The 15,988-nt window shown below is 39.1% G+C and overlaps 2 protein-coding genes across 2 annotated transcripts in view; one reads left to right on the forward strand and one right to left on the reverse strand.

The window, feature by feature from the left end:
• Window positions 1-10,069, forward strand: part of LOC103112856 (probable maltase-glucoamylase 2) — a 109,366-nt gene extending 99,297 nt beyond the window's left edge. The window contains exons 46-47 of the mRNA XM_060195670.1: window positions 841-1,014; window positions 5,917-10,069. Coding sequence (XP_060051653.1) covers window positions 841-1,014; window positions 5,917-9,513 — 3,771 coding nt within the window. The 3' untranslated portion in view covers window positions 9,514-10,069. The remainder of the gene's footprint in view (window positions 1-840; window positions 1,015-5,916) is intronic.
• The window catches only part of LOC103112859 (serine protease 58-like), an 11,243-nt gene continuing 4,872 nt past the window's right edge, over window positions 9,618-15,988 (reverse strand). Inside the window, exon 4 of the mRNA XM_060195671.1 lies at window positions 9,618-9,685. Coding sequence (XP_060051654.1) covers window positions 9,618-9,685 — 68 coding nt within the window. The remainder of the gene's footprint in view (window positions 9,686-15,988) is intronic.

Genomic DNA, 15,988 nt, shown 5'->3' on the forward strand with positions numbered 1-15,988 from the left:
GAGAGAGAAAGACAGACATCTGCAGACCTGCTTCACCATTTGCGAAGCAACCTCCCCGTAGGTGGGGAACCAGGGACTCGAACTAGGATCTTTAAAGCTGGTCCTTTAGTTTCACACTATGTGTGCTTAGCCTGCTGTGCCCAGTCCCAGCAAGTCCTTTCTTGACTACACTATTACGTTATTGAATTTTCCATCCTTTTAATTCCCATAATATTTGGAAGCCAAGGGTGGTATACCCAGTTGAGTGTACAAGGACCTAGGTTTAATTCCCCACTCCTCACCTGCAAAAGGGAAGCTTTACAAGAAGTAAAATGATACTGAAGTGTCTCACTTTATCTCCTCTCCCCAATTAAATTCTCTCTGTACTAAAAACAGGAGTGGGGTATGGCCATCAGGAGCAGTGGGACTCTAGTGATAACCCTGGTGGCAATAAAAGAAATCTACAACATTTTCATTATACTATCTATTTAGACCTTAACCAGGTGTGTCTCCCATATTTTCAAGTGTTATTGATAAGCATCTCATGATGAATTAAGTCCCTGTCCTTACTGCAAACTATTTATGTTCCGATTTTTTATTCATATACTACTACATATGTGATATATTTTCTTTCCTCTCTCCTCCACTGTCTATTTTTCATAGATTAAAAGTTTAGCTTTTATAGACATGTATTGAAAAATAAGGATAATATTCCAATGTCCAAAACAAATGCCTTTTAATTAATAAAAAGAAAAAAGAAGCAAATTAGTGGTCATTTGAGGTTTCTTTAAGATTTACCAATGGGGCATCGGTTGCCAACATACTTATTACGGGATTGTTTTCTTTATATATTCTTTACAGAACAGATTGATAATCCAGACTATATATAATAATTATCTGAGTGACTCAAACCCACTGAATGTTGGGTGGATTAAAGTCTGGGGGATAACTCCTTCTACTGTGGCACAAGTTACTCTCATCTATAACAACCAACCATCTGTGGTGACTGACTTTGAGAGCAACCCTTACAATCAGGTATGTTTCAAAGGATTGTTACATCCCGTTTACATTACCCTGAAACATTATCACTGCTATTATTGCCACTGTACCTGTATTAGAAGATGTTAGGTAAGTTTGTAGACGTGTTTCTGAGAAGTCGTGTTGAAGTATTATGTAAAATGTACACTAGCTTTTCTTTTTCTCTCTCTCTCTCTTTTTTTTTTTTTTTTTTTTTGCCTCCAGCGCTATCGCTGGGGCTATGAATCCACTGCTACTGGCAGCCATTTTTTGTTCCATTTTATTGGATAGGACAGAGAGAAATTGAAAGAGGAGGGGAAGATAGAGAAGGAAAGAGAAAGATAAGACACATGCAGACCAGCTTCACCACTTGTGGGGAACCAGGGCCTTGAACCCAGACCCTAGCACAAGTCCTTGCACTTAGGACTATATACACTTGACCAGGTGCACCACATGTTACAGTGTGGCCTAACCTTAGTGTTTCTCCAAGGGTAATTCAATGATCAGTCACCAGTGGGCTGATGAAATGCTTTCCAAATCCTGCTATATATTCAAGCTAGTCTTCTCAGCTGGCACAAATAATCGAATTGACTTCTGTCAGCAGAGGCTAAAACAAAGGAAAGGATAACTTTTTTTTTTTTAGCCATTTCAGACTTTATTTAATAAAGACCTTATTAACAAGTTGCCTGAGATCCAGCTCATGATGATTGCCAAGCATTACTGAGCCATAGTCCTTTCTTTTTTTTTTTTCTTTTTTTTTTTATTTAAGAAAGGATTAATTAACAAAACCATAGGGTAGGAGGGGTACAACTCCACACAATTCCCACCACCCAATCTCCATATCCCACCCCCTCCCCTGATAGCTTTCCCATTCTCTATCCCTCTGGGAGCATGGACCCAGGGTCATTGAGGGTTGCAGAAGGTCTGGCTTCTGTAATTGCTTCCCCGCTGAACATGGGCGTTGACTGGTCTGTGCATACTCCCAGTCTGCCTCTCTCTTTCCCTAGTAGGGTGGGTCTCTGGGGAAGCTGAGCTCCAGGACACATTGGTGGGGTCTTCAATCCAGGGAAGCCTAGCTAGCATCCTGATGGCATCTGGGACCTGGTGATTGAAAAGAGAGTTAACATACAAAGCCAAACAAATTGTTGAGCAATCATGGACCCAAAGCTTGGAATAGTGGAGAGGAAGTGTTAGGGGGGCACTCACTGCAAATTCTAGTGTACTTCTGCTTTCAGGTATATATTTTGCAGTAGTTTATGGATACGTGTGAACATAAGCTCTCTCTCACAGAAACTGGTGTATATCTAGGTTTTGGGACTTTGTTAGAAAGTGAACCACCTGAGATGAAATTAGAGTGTGCTATAAAAGGAAAGGTCTTACCCGAGTAATGAAGCTGAAGGGTTGTCATTCCACACGTGAAGTCTCTGGACACAGTCTGAGGTGAAGCATGTTGAGGTGGCAATCGTTGCGTTGATTAGGTTGTGATCAGCAGATGCAATATTATTTGATATGGATTGGGAGAGGCATACAGGAAAGTGGGCCCTATCCAAGGGTTCCAGGACTGGGGGAAGTAGGGGCTCTATAGTGGAGATGTGAGGTTCCTGCTGTCTTAGGGTTCAAAAAGACAATCGATAAAGTAAAAGTCCTGTGGTGAGGGGTAGACATGCAGCTTCCTGGGCCAGTGGGGGTGGGAGTGGGTGGGAGGGATGGGTCACAGTCTTTTGGTGTTTATGTACACTCCTAGCAAAATGTAGACATATAAATCACTAGTTAATTAATATGAGAGGGGGAAAATCAATTGTATGTCTCGAAGTTTTTCAAAACACAAACTGAATCTTTTTAATATATAGGCTGTGTATTTGATATGCGGACTCTCTCAAAAGCCTAGACCAAGTAGATGAGAAGCATCCAATAGCACAGCTATATACAAGATACTGGGTACTGTACAGCAAACCCTAACAAAGGGACTTTTCAAAGTTAACCCAATTACCAAATAATGTGATGATAACATTAACTTTTTTTTTTAATTGCGGATTGCCCTCTTTCTTGAAATCATTGAAAGTCCTGGTCAAACTAACTCATCATTTGATGATTCATTCAGAGTGGTGACCATCACTGACATGTATATGTCCCACCAGAGATATGAGGTAAACATATTTTTTAAGAGATTATTATAAGCAGAAGACTCTGCTATACCATCCAGAGGGTTTAGTTACCAGAGTTCACTATTTGGAAGAAAAAATAGCAGTAGTAGTATTAAGAGTAACCACATAGGGCAGCAAAAGGGAGGAAAAAAAGAATGTGCTTTAAAAAAAGATTATCTTTTTAAGATTTTATTTATTTATGAGAAAGATAGTAGGAGAGAGAAAGAACCAGACATCATTCTGGCTAGCACATGTGCTGCCGGGGATTGAACTCAGGACCTCATGCTTGAGAGTACAAAGCTTTACCACTGTGCCACCTCCTGGACAACAACAACTAAAAAGATTATTCTTTAAAAAAAAAAAAAAAAAAAGAGTAACCACAGAGGGAAAAGCATTCCACTTTGGACCTCTTCAAAATATGGGTTCACAGTTTGAGACCCCAGCTCCCCACCTGCAGGGGAGTCGCTTCACAGGTGGTGAAGCAGGTCTGCAGGTGTCTGTCTTTCTCTCCCACTCTCTGTCTTCCCTTCCTCTCTCCATTTCTCTCTGTCCTATCCAACAAGACAATATCAATGACAACAACAGTAATAACTACAACAATAAAACAACAAGGGCAACAAAAGGGAGTAAATAAATAAATATAATTTTTTATTTTTTTATATTTATTTATTTTCCCTTTTGTTGTCCTTGTTTTTTATTGTTATTGTTATTGATGTCATCGTTGTTAGATAGGACAGAGAGAAATGGGGAGAGGAGGGGAAGACAGAGGGGGGAGAGAAAGATAGACACCTGCAGACCTGCTTCACCACTTGTGAAGTGACTCCCCTGAAGGTGGGAAGCCGGGGGCTTGAACCGAGATCTTTATGGAGGCCCTTGCACTTTGTGCCAAGTGCACTTATCCCACTGTGCTACTGACGGACTCCCAATATAAATTTTTAAAAAATATATGGATTCAATAGCTCTTAAAGGGTGCATTGGAAAAAATAAAACTGATCCTATAATTCTTAGGGAATAAATTAGAAAAATAAAAGCTGGTGAATATTGCTTTTTATATAAAAAAATTTTGTTAACAAGATAAGAAAGAAGGAGAGAGACTAGAATTCTGCTCAGCTCTGACTTATGGTGGTGCTGGGTATTGTACCTTGGATCTTAGAACCAAAGGCATGAAAATCTTTTGCATAACCACTATATTATTTCCCAACCCACTTTATGCTTTTTTAATTTTTTAAATATATTTTTGTATTTATTGGATAAAGAGTCAGAAATTGAGGGGAGAGGAAGAGGGAGAGAGAGAGAAACAGAAACATCTGAAGCACTGCTTCACCATTTGCAAAGCCTTCCCCTGCAGATGGGGGAATGGGGACTTAAATTATGGTCCTTGTACCTTGTAACATACATTCAATCAGGTAGGCTACCACAAGCTTACCACTCTGTTTTCTAAAAGGTGAAGAGAGTTTCATACAGGCAGGTATTTTGTTTCTGGAAAAACAATCCTTTTGAATACTCAGATATATTCTGCTTATAGTCTCTGCTAGTTCTCTACCTCAAAACCAGTTACCCCGGTACCCAGTACTAGAACACCTTTTGCAATTAACTGCCTCTAGTTAAGACTGCAGACCATCTTTGAACACCTTCTTTTGGGAAAACATTATGGGATATGCCAAGTTCTGTGATAGGCGTTGGAGAAGATGGTGGAGATATGAAGCCAGCTCTCCCTCAAGAAAACAAAAAGGCATAAAAACAGTAAAGTGAAGCATAGAAATATTTTTATTTTAATATTTTTTAAAGATATATGTATCACTGACAGAGAATAAGGCAGAGGGAGGAACCACCATAGCATCTCTTAGTTCTACAATAAAGTAGTCTTGAGAGGGGCCAAATAGTGGCCCACCCAGTTAAGTGCACATAGTACTAAGCACAAGGACCTTGCAAGGATCTGGTTCGAGCCTCTGGTTCCTCACCTGCAGGGGGAACACTTCACAAATGGTGGAGCAGGTCTGCAGGCACCTCTCTCTCTCTCTCTCTCTCTCTCTCTCTCTCTCACACACACACACACACACACACACACACACACACACACACACACACTTCCTCACTCCCTCCCCACTCTCTCCCTCCTCTTTCAATTTCTCACTGACCTATCCAATAAAATGGCCACCAGGAGCAGTGGATTTGTAATGCTGGTACTGAAACCATCAATAGAGGCAAAAAAAAAAAAAAAAAAGTAGCTATTGAGATTAAACCAGTAGCCTCAGTTTTGATCCCAGGCATACATACAAATCTTGTGTTCTAACAGACAGAACTCTCTCCTTGACCTTCAAAGATATTTCAAAAACACATTAGTTTAGCAACCTGGAGGTGGCATAATGGCTAAACATTGGACTTAAAAGCATGAGGTCCTGAGTTCATTCCCTGGCATTGCATTGGCCAGATTGGTATTCTGGTTCTTTCTGTCATTCTCTCTCTCCTTTTTATATCTATAAATAAGTAAATCTTGAAAAGAAAATCACATTGGTTTAATTAAGGTGACAAATACTTGAGCACAATGTGATTCTGACTAAATGAAGTGAAAGGTTTTTCAGCACTAGGATTATGTACATTATGTGCCTCTCAATATTTTCCTGTTTGGAATAAATGTGACCTGAAAAGAAATGCCTGTTTTCTCATATATCTCTCTGAGGAAAATGCACGTTGTTCTTTTTGTTAAATTGTAAAATGTACAGATTGAGTGTGGTGTTTAAAAGTTGTAAAATGCCAAATTTATCTCTTTTGGCAGACACTACTAATCCAACTGAAAGACAAGAATATAAGTCTGGAAAAGTTAAGTAGAGTTGAATGGATTCATGGTCTTACAACAACTGCCATCCCAACAAGTTCTCTCCATACTTCTCTATCTACTGCTGAGACAGTGACCACTTCTGAGACTAATATCACTAGTTCTGGTACAATAATTACTACTACTCTTGTCAGCACCACTGTACCTCTTACCACTACAAGCACTCCATTCCCAGAAAATAGTACTATAGAAATCACAGCTAGTACTCCTGACACAGCTAGTACTCCTGACCTCACCTCAATGACTATGATACCTGACACCTCAGCTACTACCACAGAAATTATTACTTCTACCAGCATAGGAACTACTACCACCAAAGAAACTACTCTACCTACCACTATGGAAAATACAGTCCCTACTACCACAGAAACTACTACGCCTACAAGCATAGTAACTACTGCACCTACCACCACAGAAACTATTACTTCTGCAAGCACAGAATATACTACATTTACTACAATAATAACTTCTGCATCTATCAACACAGAAACTACTACACCTACAAGCATAGGAAATACTTCACAAAGCACTGTAGGAACTACTGTACCTACAGTCACAGATAATACTATAGTTACCACCACAGAAAGTAGTACATCAACAACCACAGAGGCTATTACACCTACTATCACAGGGATTACTCTACCTACTACCTCAAAAAAGACTACACTTGTCACCACAGAAAATGTTCCACTTACCACCACAGAAGCTACTACACCTGCCACCATGGGAGTTACTGCACCCACTAGCTCAGAAAATGCTACACAGATCACCACAGAAAATAATACATCGATCACCACAGGTTCAGCTACACCTACCACCATAGGAATTACTACATCTGTTATCACAGAAAATGCTACAGATACCACCAGAGTGACTACTACATCTATCACCACAGGTACTATTACACATACCACCATAGGAACTAGTGTATCTACTATCACAGAAAATAGTGCATTTACTTCCACAGAAACTTTTATACCTACAACCATACTAACTGCTATACCTACCACTACAGAAACTATTACACCTCCCTACACAACTAGTATATCTACCACCACAGAAAATACTACACACACTACCACAACATCTACTATGTCTACCACCAGAACAATTACTATACCTACTTTCACAACTAGTATACCCAACATACCCACTTTTACAACTAGTATACCCAACATACCAAGTACTACATCTACTAGCAAAGGAACTACTATCCCTTCTTTCACAACTAGTACACCTACTACAACAGCAACTACATTCACTACCACAGCAACTATTACACCTTCTTTCACAATTAATACACCTAGCACAGAAGCTACTACATCTACTACCACAGAAACTACTACATCTTCTTTCACAATTGGTACACCTAGAACAGAAGCTGCTACATCTACTACCACAGCAACTACTACATCTTCTTTCACAATTGGTACACCTAGCACAGAAGCTGCTGCATCTACTACCACAGCAACTACTACATCTTCTTTCACAATTAATACACCTAGCACAGAAGCTGCTGCATCTACTACCACAGGAACTGCTACAACTTCTTTCACAATTAATACACCTAGCATAGAAGCTGCTATATCTACTACCACATCAACTATTACACCTTCTTTCACAACTAGTACACCTACGACAACAGCAGTTACACCTCCTACCACAGCAACTATTATACCTTCTTTCACAGTTGATACACCTAGCACAGAAGTTACTACATCTGCTACCACAGCAACTGTTACACCTTCTTTAACAATTAATACACCTAGCACAGAAGCTACTACTTTTACTACCAAATCAACTATTACACCTTCTTTTACAACTAGTGCACCTACCACAACAGCTATTACACCTCCTACCACATCAACTACTACACCTTCTTTCACAACTAGTACACCTATCACAACAGCAATTATACCTCCTACCACAGCAACTATTACACCTTCTTTCACAATTGATACACCCAGCACAGAAGTTGCTACATCTACTACCACAACAACTATTACACCTTCTTTCACAACTAGTATACCTATCACAACAGCAATTACATCTACTACCACAGCAACTATTACACCTTCTTTCACAATTAATACACCTAGCACAGAATCAACTACATCTCCTGCCACAGCAACTACTATACCTTCTTTCACTATTAATACACCTAGCACAGAAACTACATCTAATACTAGAACTACTATCCCTTCTTTCACAACTAGTAGACCTACCACAACAACTACATCCATCACAGCAACAATTACACCTTCTTTCACAATTAATACACCTAGCACAGAAGTTACTATACCTGCTAGCACAGGAACTACTACGTCTTCTTTCACAATTAATACACCTAGCACAAAAACTACTACCTTTACTATCACAGCAACTACTACATCTTCTTTCACAACCAATACACCTAGCACAGAAGCTACTACATCTACTACCATGGGAACTACTACATCTTCTTTCACAATTGATACACCTAGCACAGAAGCTACTACATTTACTACCACAGCAACTACTACATCTTCTTTCACAATTGGTACACCTAGCACAGAAGCTGCTACATCTACTACCACAGCAACTACTACATCTTCTTTCACAACTGATACACCTAACACAGAAGCTGCTACATCTACTACCACAGCAACTACTACATCTTCTTTCACAATTGATACACCTAACACAGAAGCTGCTGCATCTACTACCACAGCAACTACTACATCTTCTTTAACAATTAATACACCTAGCACAGAAGCTGTTACATCTACTACCACAGCAACTACTACACCTTCTTTTACAACTAGTGCACCTACCACAACAGCTATTACACCTCCTACCACAGCAATTATTACACCTTCTTTCACAATTAATACACCTAGCACAGAAGCTACTACATCTACTACCACAGCAACTACTACATCTTCTTTCACAATTGATACACCTAACACAGAAGCTGCTGCATCTACTACCACAGCAACTACTACATCTTCTTTCACAATTAATACACCTAGCACAGAAGCTGCTGCATCTACTACCACAGCAACTACTACATCTTCTTTCACAATTAATACACCTAGCACAGAAGCTGCTGCATCTACTACCACAGCAACTACTACATCTTCTTTCACAGTTAATACACCTAGCACAGAAGCTACTACATCTACTACCATGGGAACTACTACATCTTCTTTCACAATTGATACACCTAGCACAGAAGCTGCTGCATCTACTACCACAGGAACTACTACATCTTCTTTCACAATTAATACACCTAGCACAGAAGCTACTACATCTACTACCACAACTACTATCCCTTATTTTACAACTAGTACACCTGCCACGACAGCTACTACATCTACTTCCACAACAACTATTATACCTTCTTTCATAACTAGCATACCTACCACAGAAGCTACTACATCTACTCTTCAAATTACTATCCCTTCTTTCACAACTAGTATACTTACCACAACAGCTACTACTTATACATATAAATCAATTTTCCCCGAAACAACTACAATACATACCACTGCATAAACTAGTATCCCTCCTTACATATCTAATAATATATCTACCACCACAGAAATTACTGCACAGCCCACCACAACAGTTACTACTTCTATGGCAGCTATTATACCTTCTTACACAACTAATATGTCCATCAAAACAGCTACCGCACCTAGTAGCACAGAAACTACTTCATCTAGCTCTGTAAAGAACACAACTACCTACACAGAAATTACTACACCTAACCCTATATGTATATACATACTAGATACATAGAAAATATTACACCATCATGACTTAAACTGTAAAGCCACAACAACTACTACAAGCACAGCACAATAACTACTACATATACCATAGAAACATCACATATATCACTGTTTAAACTATTACACACCACCACAGGAACTGGCCATCACCTACAAATCACTACACCTAACCCTACAAAACTACTGCATCTACTACTGTAACTATGACTAGTACTACTAGTGTTAATCATCCTGCCACAACTGGTCCTGTCAAAAGCATCACCATTCCTATGACTAAGCCTCAGTTTCTGATATACCTTCCTCTGTTCTATCACCATTGAATCATTGAATCTGCAGCTGCTACTACCAGTTATGATACTTCCATAAATATTGTTATACCTATCACAACTACATTTTTGTCAACTAATGCTAATGATACTAACACCAGTACTACCACTGTGTAGTATTGCCGCTACTCTTTCTCCAGTAAGCACTGGAGTTCTTAGCACTAATAATGCTGTTGTTCCAATTTCAAGTACTCTTTCTCCAACAAATGGTGATGGTGATACTACTAGTAATAGTTATTTAGTTCACTTATTACTCTGAAAGTCTTCAATCTATGAACATACTGTCTCTGAAAGTCCTCAATCTATGAACATTACTGTCTCTGAAAGTCCTCAATCTATGAACATTAAGGTTGCTGTGGTAACCAAACCTGGGTATTGTTAGTACTAGTAGTATTGCTATTATAAGTTCTTTTCCCACACAATGTCTGATAACACTACACAGGTTTCTGTTGCTAATATCACAATGGCCTCAGACAGTTTAACATGGGGTTTTGTTTGCATGGAAATTCATCATCTTCTAACAACAAATTCTATATCTTCTTTGCCTAGTGTTGTCAAAATTGCAGCCACAGTATTGTGACTATTGCTTTCAATACTACCATACCATTCTTGACAGGATTGCAGTGGGTGCTTCTGTTACTACCTTGCTTACATTACAATTTTCATATTACTCTAGTTTCATGAGTAGTAGCCAAAGAATAGTCATTACTACAATATCTTTTTTTAAGAAGTTGTTATAGACTTAAATTGTCAAATACTAGATGCTCATATATGTAATTTCTACCAAATATTAACACTGACTCGTACAGATAGGATAGTGAAACAAGTGTGGACATCACAGAGATGTCTAAGAGTGATCCCTTACTTTGTAATTGTTGTTTAAAATATATGAATACTTCCTTCATCTTCATAATATATACTGCTACTTTTGAAATGTAACTCCTATAACTCTATCAATGATACTAGAGATAAGTTATAAATGTTTGTTATATACCTCACTGATGATATTGATGTCTTAAATAATGCTATGCTAGGTTCTGCTAATATGATTTCATTAGACGTAATTATCAAAATGACTTAATTTATTATATGGCTGTAGGATATATTAGTGTAACTGGTGAAACCCGATACTCCAATGACCACTATAGAGTTGAGTGTTAATAATGCAGTAGATTATTTAATTTATAATGCTTAAAACTGAAAAAATACTATGGATACCAACAGAGTTACTTTCTATTATACATACTGAACTACCATTGCCTCTAAAAAGAATCTGAATATAACTATACTTTTGGGAAATGCTACATATGGTAGATCCTGTATATACTTTGACAATACTGTGACTGTTACAATCACATTAATAATGTTGGATTAATTTTGCTACCATAAAAATTGAAATATGGTTTTATATATATGTATATATATATTATAAAATAACTTCCCAAATATTGCAGCCATGATTTCCATAGTCTTTCCCATACTATTGATTTGAAAAATAGTCCTATTTATGAGCATTAAGGGCACTGGCAGAGAATTTCAGTTCATCTTTCTTATGGTATATACCATGGTCCCAGCTATCACCACTAATAACTAAATTCATTGGAGGTGAGTGTGTAAAATTACAGATACAGTTTTTGCCCTGGATCAGATAATCAATCTTCTTTGCTTTTTCTTTTATCTGATCAGTCTTTCTTTTATCATTTCACTCTGCATCCTTTCCCGCCAGTGTGTTAAGACTGTCTATGTGTTCTTTGGTCTTTCATATCCAAATTCATCCTTTACGGTTGAACATCTGCTTTCCTAGGTCACCTGCCTCTCCCACCTCCAACCCCCCCCCCCCCCCCCGCCCAGGACAGATTCATGGTCATAACCAAATATAGCCAGTCAATACTATTGTAGTAGAATATTTTTAAAATGCAGCTTGGGAATTCATGGGATACCCTAAACTCTTTCTGGGGTCCACGAGGTCACAATTACTTTCATAATAACTATAATAGTGGCTCTATGCCTTTTTTACTCTCATTTTCTCACTAGGATACAGGAAATTTTCCAGACTTGTTTGTTATATTGATATGATAGGAAACAGTCACAAGAATCTAGCTGTATTCCACTGAACAGACTTATAACATATAATGCTATTCTTTTTACTTTTTTTTGCATTGGAATACGCAACTTACCACAGAATGTGTCTGTATCTGATATATTGTTATGGTTATGAATGTAAATAAACATTTACAAAACATTTTGCAAAATGTGGTCAGTGCTTCTTCTTCTAGCGTTTGCCCTTCTTCCGTAGCCAGTCAACAGGTCAGGTTGAAAGCTGTCAGGAGCTGCTTGTTGCTGGCTTTGAAAGTGACTGGGATCCATGTGGATTCAGTTGGCTAGGAAGGATCGTCAGTTTCCCCAATGAATGGGTACTCACGGGATGCACCACGAGAAGGTCGATCCAATGCATCCCATGGTCAGTGCTGAAACATAGAGAAATAAAATACAAGAAGAATCTTTACTGAATTTGAATTTAGTTATTTTGTGTTAAACCAGAACCTCTTTTGTACGTAATTTTACCACTCTTGAGTCAACTTCTTAATTCAGAAAGAGATGAATCCGAATTTAAAGGAATCTTGAGACCAAAGAGTCTGAAGATCCTTTCTGTAAGGCAACATAATCCTAGTTCCACTCTCTTATTCTCATTAAGCAAGTAGAGTCTTTATCATCTGTGCTTTAGAACTCGCCTTCTGTATAGATATTTACCTTCTCATACAAATACATTTTTGTTGCCTTCTTTTTTATTTATTTTATTTCATTTGTTTTTATTAGTGGTTTAATACTTATTTATAAGATTATAAGATAACGGGTATAATTCTACACCTTTCCCACCACGAGAGTTTTGTTTCTCCATTCCCTCTACTGGAAAGTGCAGTGATTCTCTCAAGGTCACAGATATGGGTTAACTTTTAGTTCTACAACTCTCTCTCTGTCTCTCTCTCTCTCTCTTTATATATATATATGTGTGTGTGTGTATATGTATGTAAACATACACACACACACAATATGTGTCCATTTTTTCTTTCTATGGTCCTACCTTCTCTTCCTTTCTAAATCACACCTGCAGTGTTGGTATGCTTCTAATTCTGCTTATAAGACCTTTTGTTTTAATCATCACATTAGGTTCGCTTGTATTGCTCAAGGCTGTGGTCTATTTACATAATAATTGTTTTCATTGTTTTGTTTGTTTTTTTAATGTTTATTTTATTTATTTATTCCCTTTTGTTGCCCTTGTTGTTTTATTGTTGTAGTTATTATTGTTGTTGTCGTTGTTGGATAGGACAGAGAGAAATGGAGAGAGGAGGGGAAGACGGAGAGGAGGAGAGAAAGACACCTGCAGACCTGCTTCACCGCCTGTGAAGCGACTCCCCTGCAGGTGGGGAGCCGGGGTTCAAACCGGGATCCTTATGCCGGTCCTTGTGCTTTGCGCAACCTGCGCTTAACCCGCTGCGCTACAGCCCGACTCCCTGTTTTCATTGTTTTAATCCCCACTGGTTTGTGCTCTTTTACCACTCCGCCCCCTCTCCTAGTCACACCCTGTTTTCCACCACTAGTATGCACTCTCTTTTTGCTCCACCCTCTCTACGTCACACCCTGTTTTTACACCCTATCACTTCCATCCTGGAGAGTATAAATGCAGATGAATAAAGCCAGCATTGCATTGTATAGCATTGCATCGCACTGCACTGCACTGCACTGCTCTGCACTGCTTTCCAGCTCAGCCACAAGTCCCTGGTCATCTCTTTCCCACCCGTGAAGCTAGCCTGGCATCTGGTGCCCAAACTGGGACGGGCACTGCAGCCCTGCTTCACCACTTGCAAAGCTTTCCCCTAGTAGGTGGATACCAGAAGCTCAAACTTGGGTCCTTGCACATTGTAACATGTGTGCTCAACCAGGTGCACCACCACCTGGCCCCATTGGCATTGACTTTCTCAAATACAGCTCGTTGAATTTCTAGGAGTGCTAATTATTATTATTTTTATTCTGGAATTCACTGTTCTGGATCTACATTTTCAGATAGAAAGATCAAATCAGAGAGAAACAAGAAGAGAGAGGGAAAGACACTACAGCATCAAAGTTTCCTCCAAAGCAGTTGGGGCTGAACTAGATCCTGGACTGGGCACGGTGAAGCAGGTGCACCCCCAAGATGAGCTTTTTTGCAAGACTGGGAGCTTTTAATTTTAAAAATATTTCTCTGTTTCTCTTTGTCTCTAGCCAATAAATACAAAATAAAAATATTTTAAAAACCCATTTCTCTTTACACTGAAATAAATTAGAGCCCCTAAGAAGTCTGTTCACAATCTTTGCTTATTTTGGGACATCTCTAGTCTTTCAGCACTCTGGGATGACTTTTTCAGACAGAGTCAGAGAGAAAAAAGGAAAAAGAAACCACAGCACTCAATCTTCCTTCAATGCAGTGGAGACCAGACTTGAACCTGGGTCACACATGAGACAAAGTAGCACACTATCCATGTGAGCTATTTTCCCTGCTCAACCTTTAAATTTCCATCTTAAACCATCTCTCTGATAATCTTTTACCTTATTGAGCTTGGCTACTGTATTCCTACTAATTATCTAGATTAAAGTTCTCTATTCCTCTCAAGACTTTCGGGTCTTTCTTTCTTTTTTAGGGACCCTTTTTGCCGTGGACCACTCAGTGGATGAGCAGCAGGAGGGTCAGGGGTCTTGAAGGCAACCTCCCAGGTGGGTCAGGAGTCGGCGAGGGAGAACAGATAGACACCACACTCTATTGGAGGGTGAATCTGGACTCGTTTTAATAGTGAAACTGCATTAGCTTTTATACTTTTTTCAGGTTACATTCAGGTTGCCTAAGCAACCAGCTCATAAAGAAGTAACAATAGTCTTGTGGCTTTGGCAAGCTACATGTTATTCCCCTATAACTGTAAAGAATGGGTACAATACTTTGTATCGTTCTGTTCCCAGGGGAGGTCATACCCAGAATTGTTTTAGACTTTTGCTGAGGGCTATCTCTACCATTAATCTTCTATGGGGGCATACAGATATTTGCCTAGTCGTGGACCATTGCTCATCTAGGTCTGGTACAGTTTAACTATTAATCTTTCTTTGTTTCAATATGTCAACTTGTACCCGGGAGGCCTCAATCTCTGTATTGTTTCTATGAGGGGCAAGTCATAACATGACTTGTTTTGTCCGTCTATGTTGACCCACCTTCTCCACTTTCATAATGTAACTTTCAAATATGCTCCTGTGTAAGGGAGAGGGGGTGCTTCTGACTCTCCATTCCCACCAGGCACTGCCAAAGCATTATTAATCAATTGTGACAGTATAATTGTTTGTAGCAATAACGGGGGGAGAATGCATCGTCCCATTCCCGTCCTTCTGCCCAGCTTCTTTGAAGTCTGAATGCAGGTCCAGAGGAGATGACTTTGTCAGTCTCTCTGGTGGTCGTGACGGGGCAGCGCACCTTTTATTTTCATTTAAATTGTAACCATCACCATTGTGTCACTACTGAAACCACTATCTATAAAATTCTAGTCTTTTATATATACACAATGAGAAACCACTTAGCTACTAAAAATGGTGAATTCACCTTCTTCACTCCATCTGGATGGAGCTTGAAGGAATCATGTTAAGGTGAGATAAGTTAGAAAGAGAAAGATGAATATGGGGTGATCTCACTCATAGACAGAAGTTGAAAAACAAGATCAGCAGAGAAAACACTAAGCAGAATTTGGACTGGAGCTGGTGTATTGCACCAAAGTAAAAGACTCTGGGGTAGGGGTGGGATTTCAGGTCCTGGAACAGGATGGCAGAGGAGGACCTAGTGGGGAGTTGAAGTGTTATGTGGACAACTGAGAATGTTACACATGTACAAACTATTGT

This window comes from Erinaceus europaeus, chromosome 8, assembly GCF_950295315.1.
Source record: "Erinaceus europaeus chromosome 8, mEriEur2.1, whole genome shotgun sequence".
In the NCBI taxonomy this organism is placed as follows: domain Eukaryota; kingdom Metazoa; phylum Chordata; class Mammalia; order Eulipotyphla; family Erinaceidae; genus Erinaceus; species Erinaceus europaeus.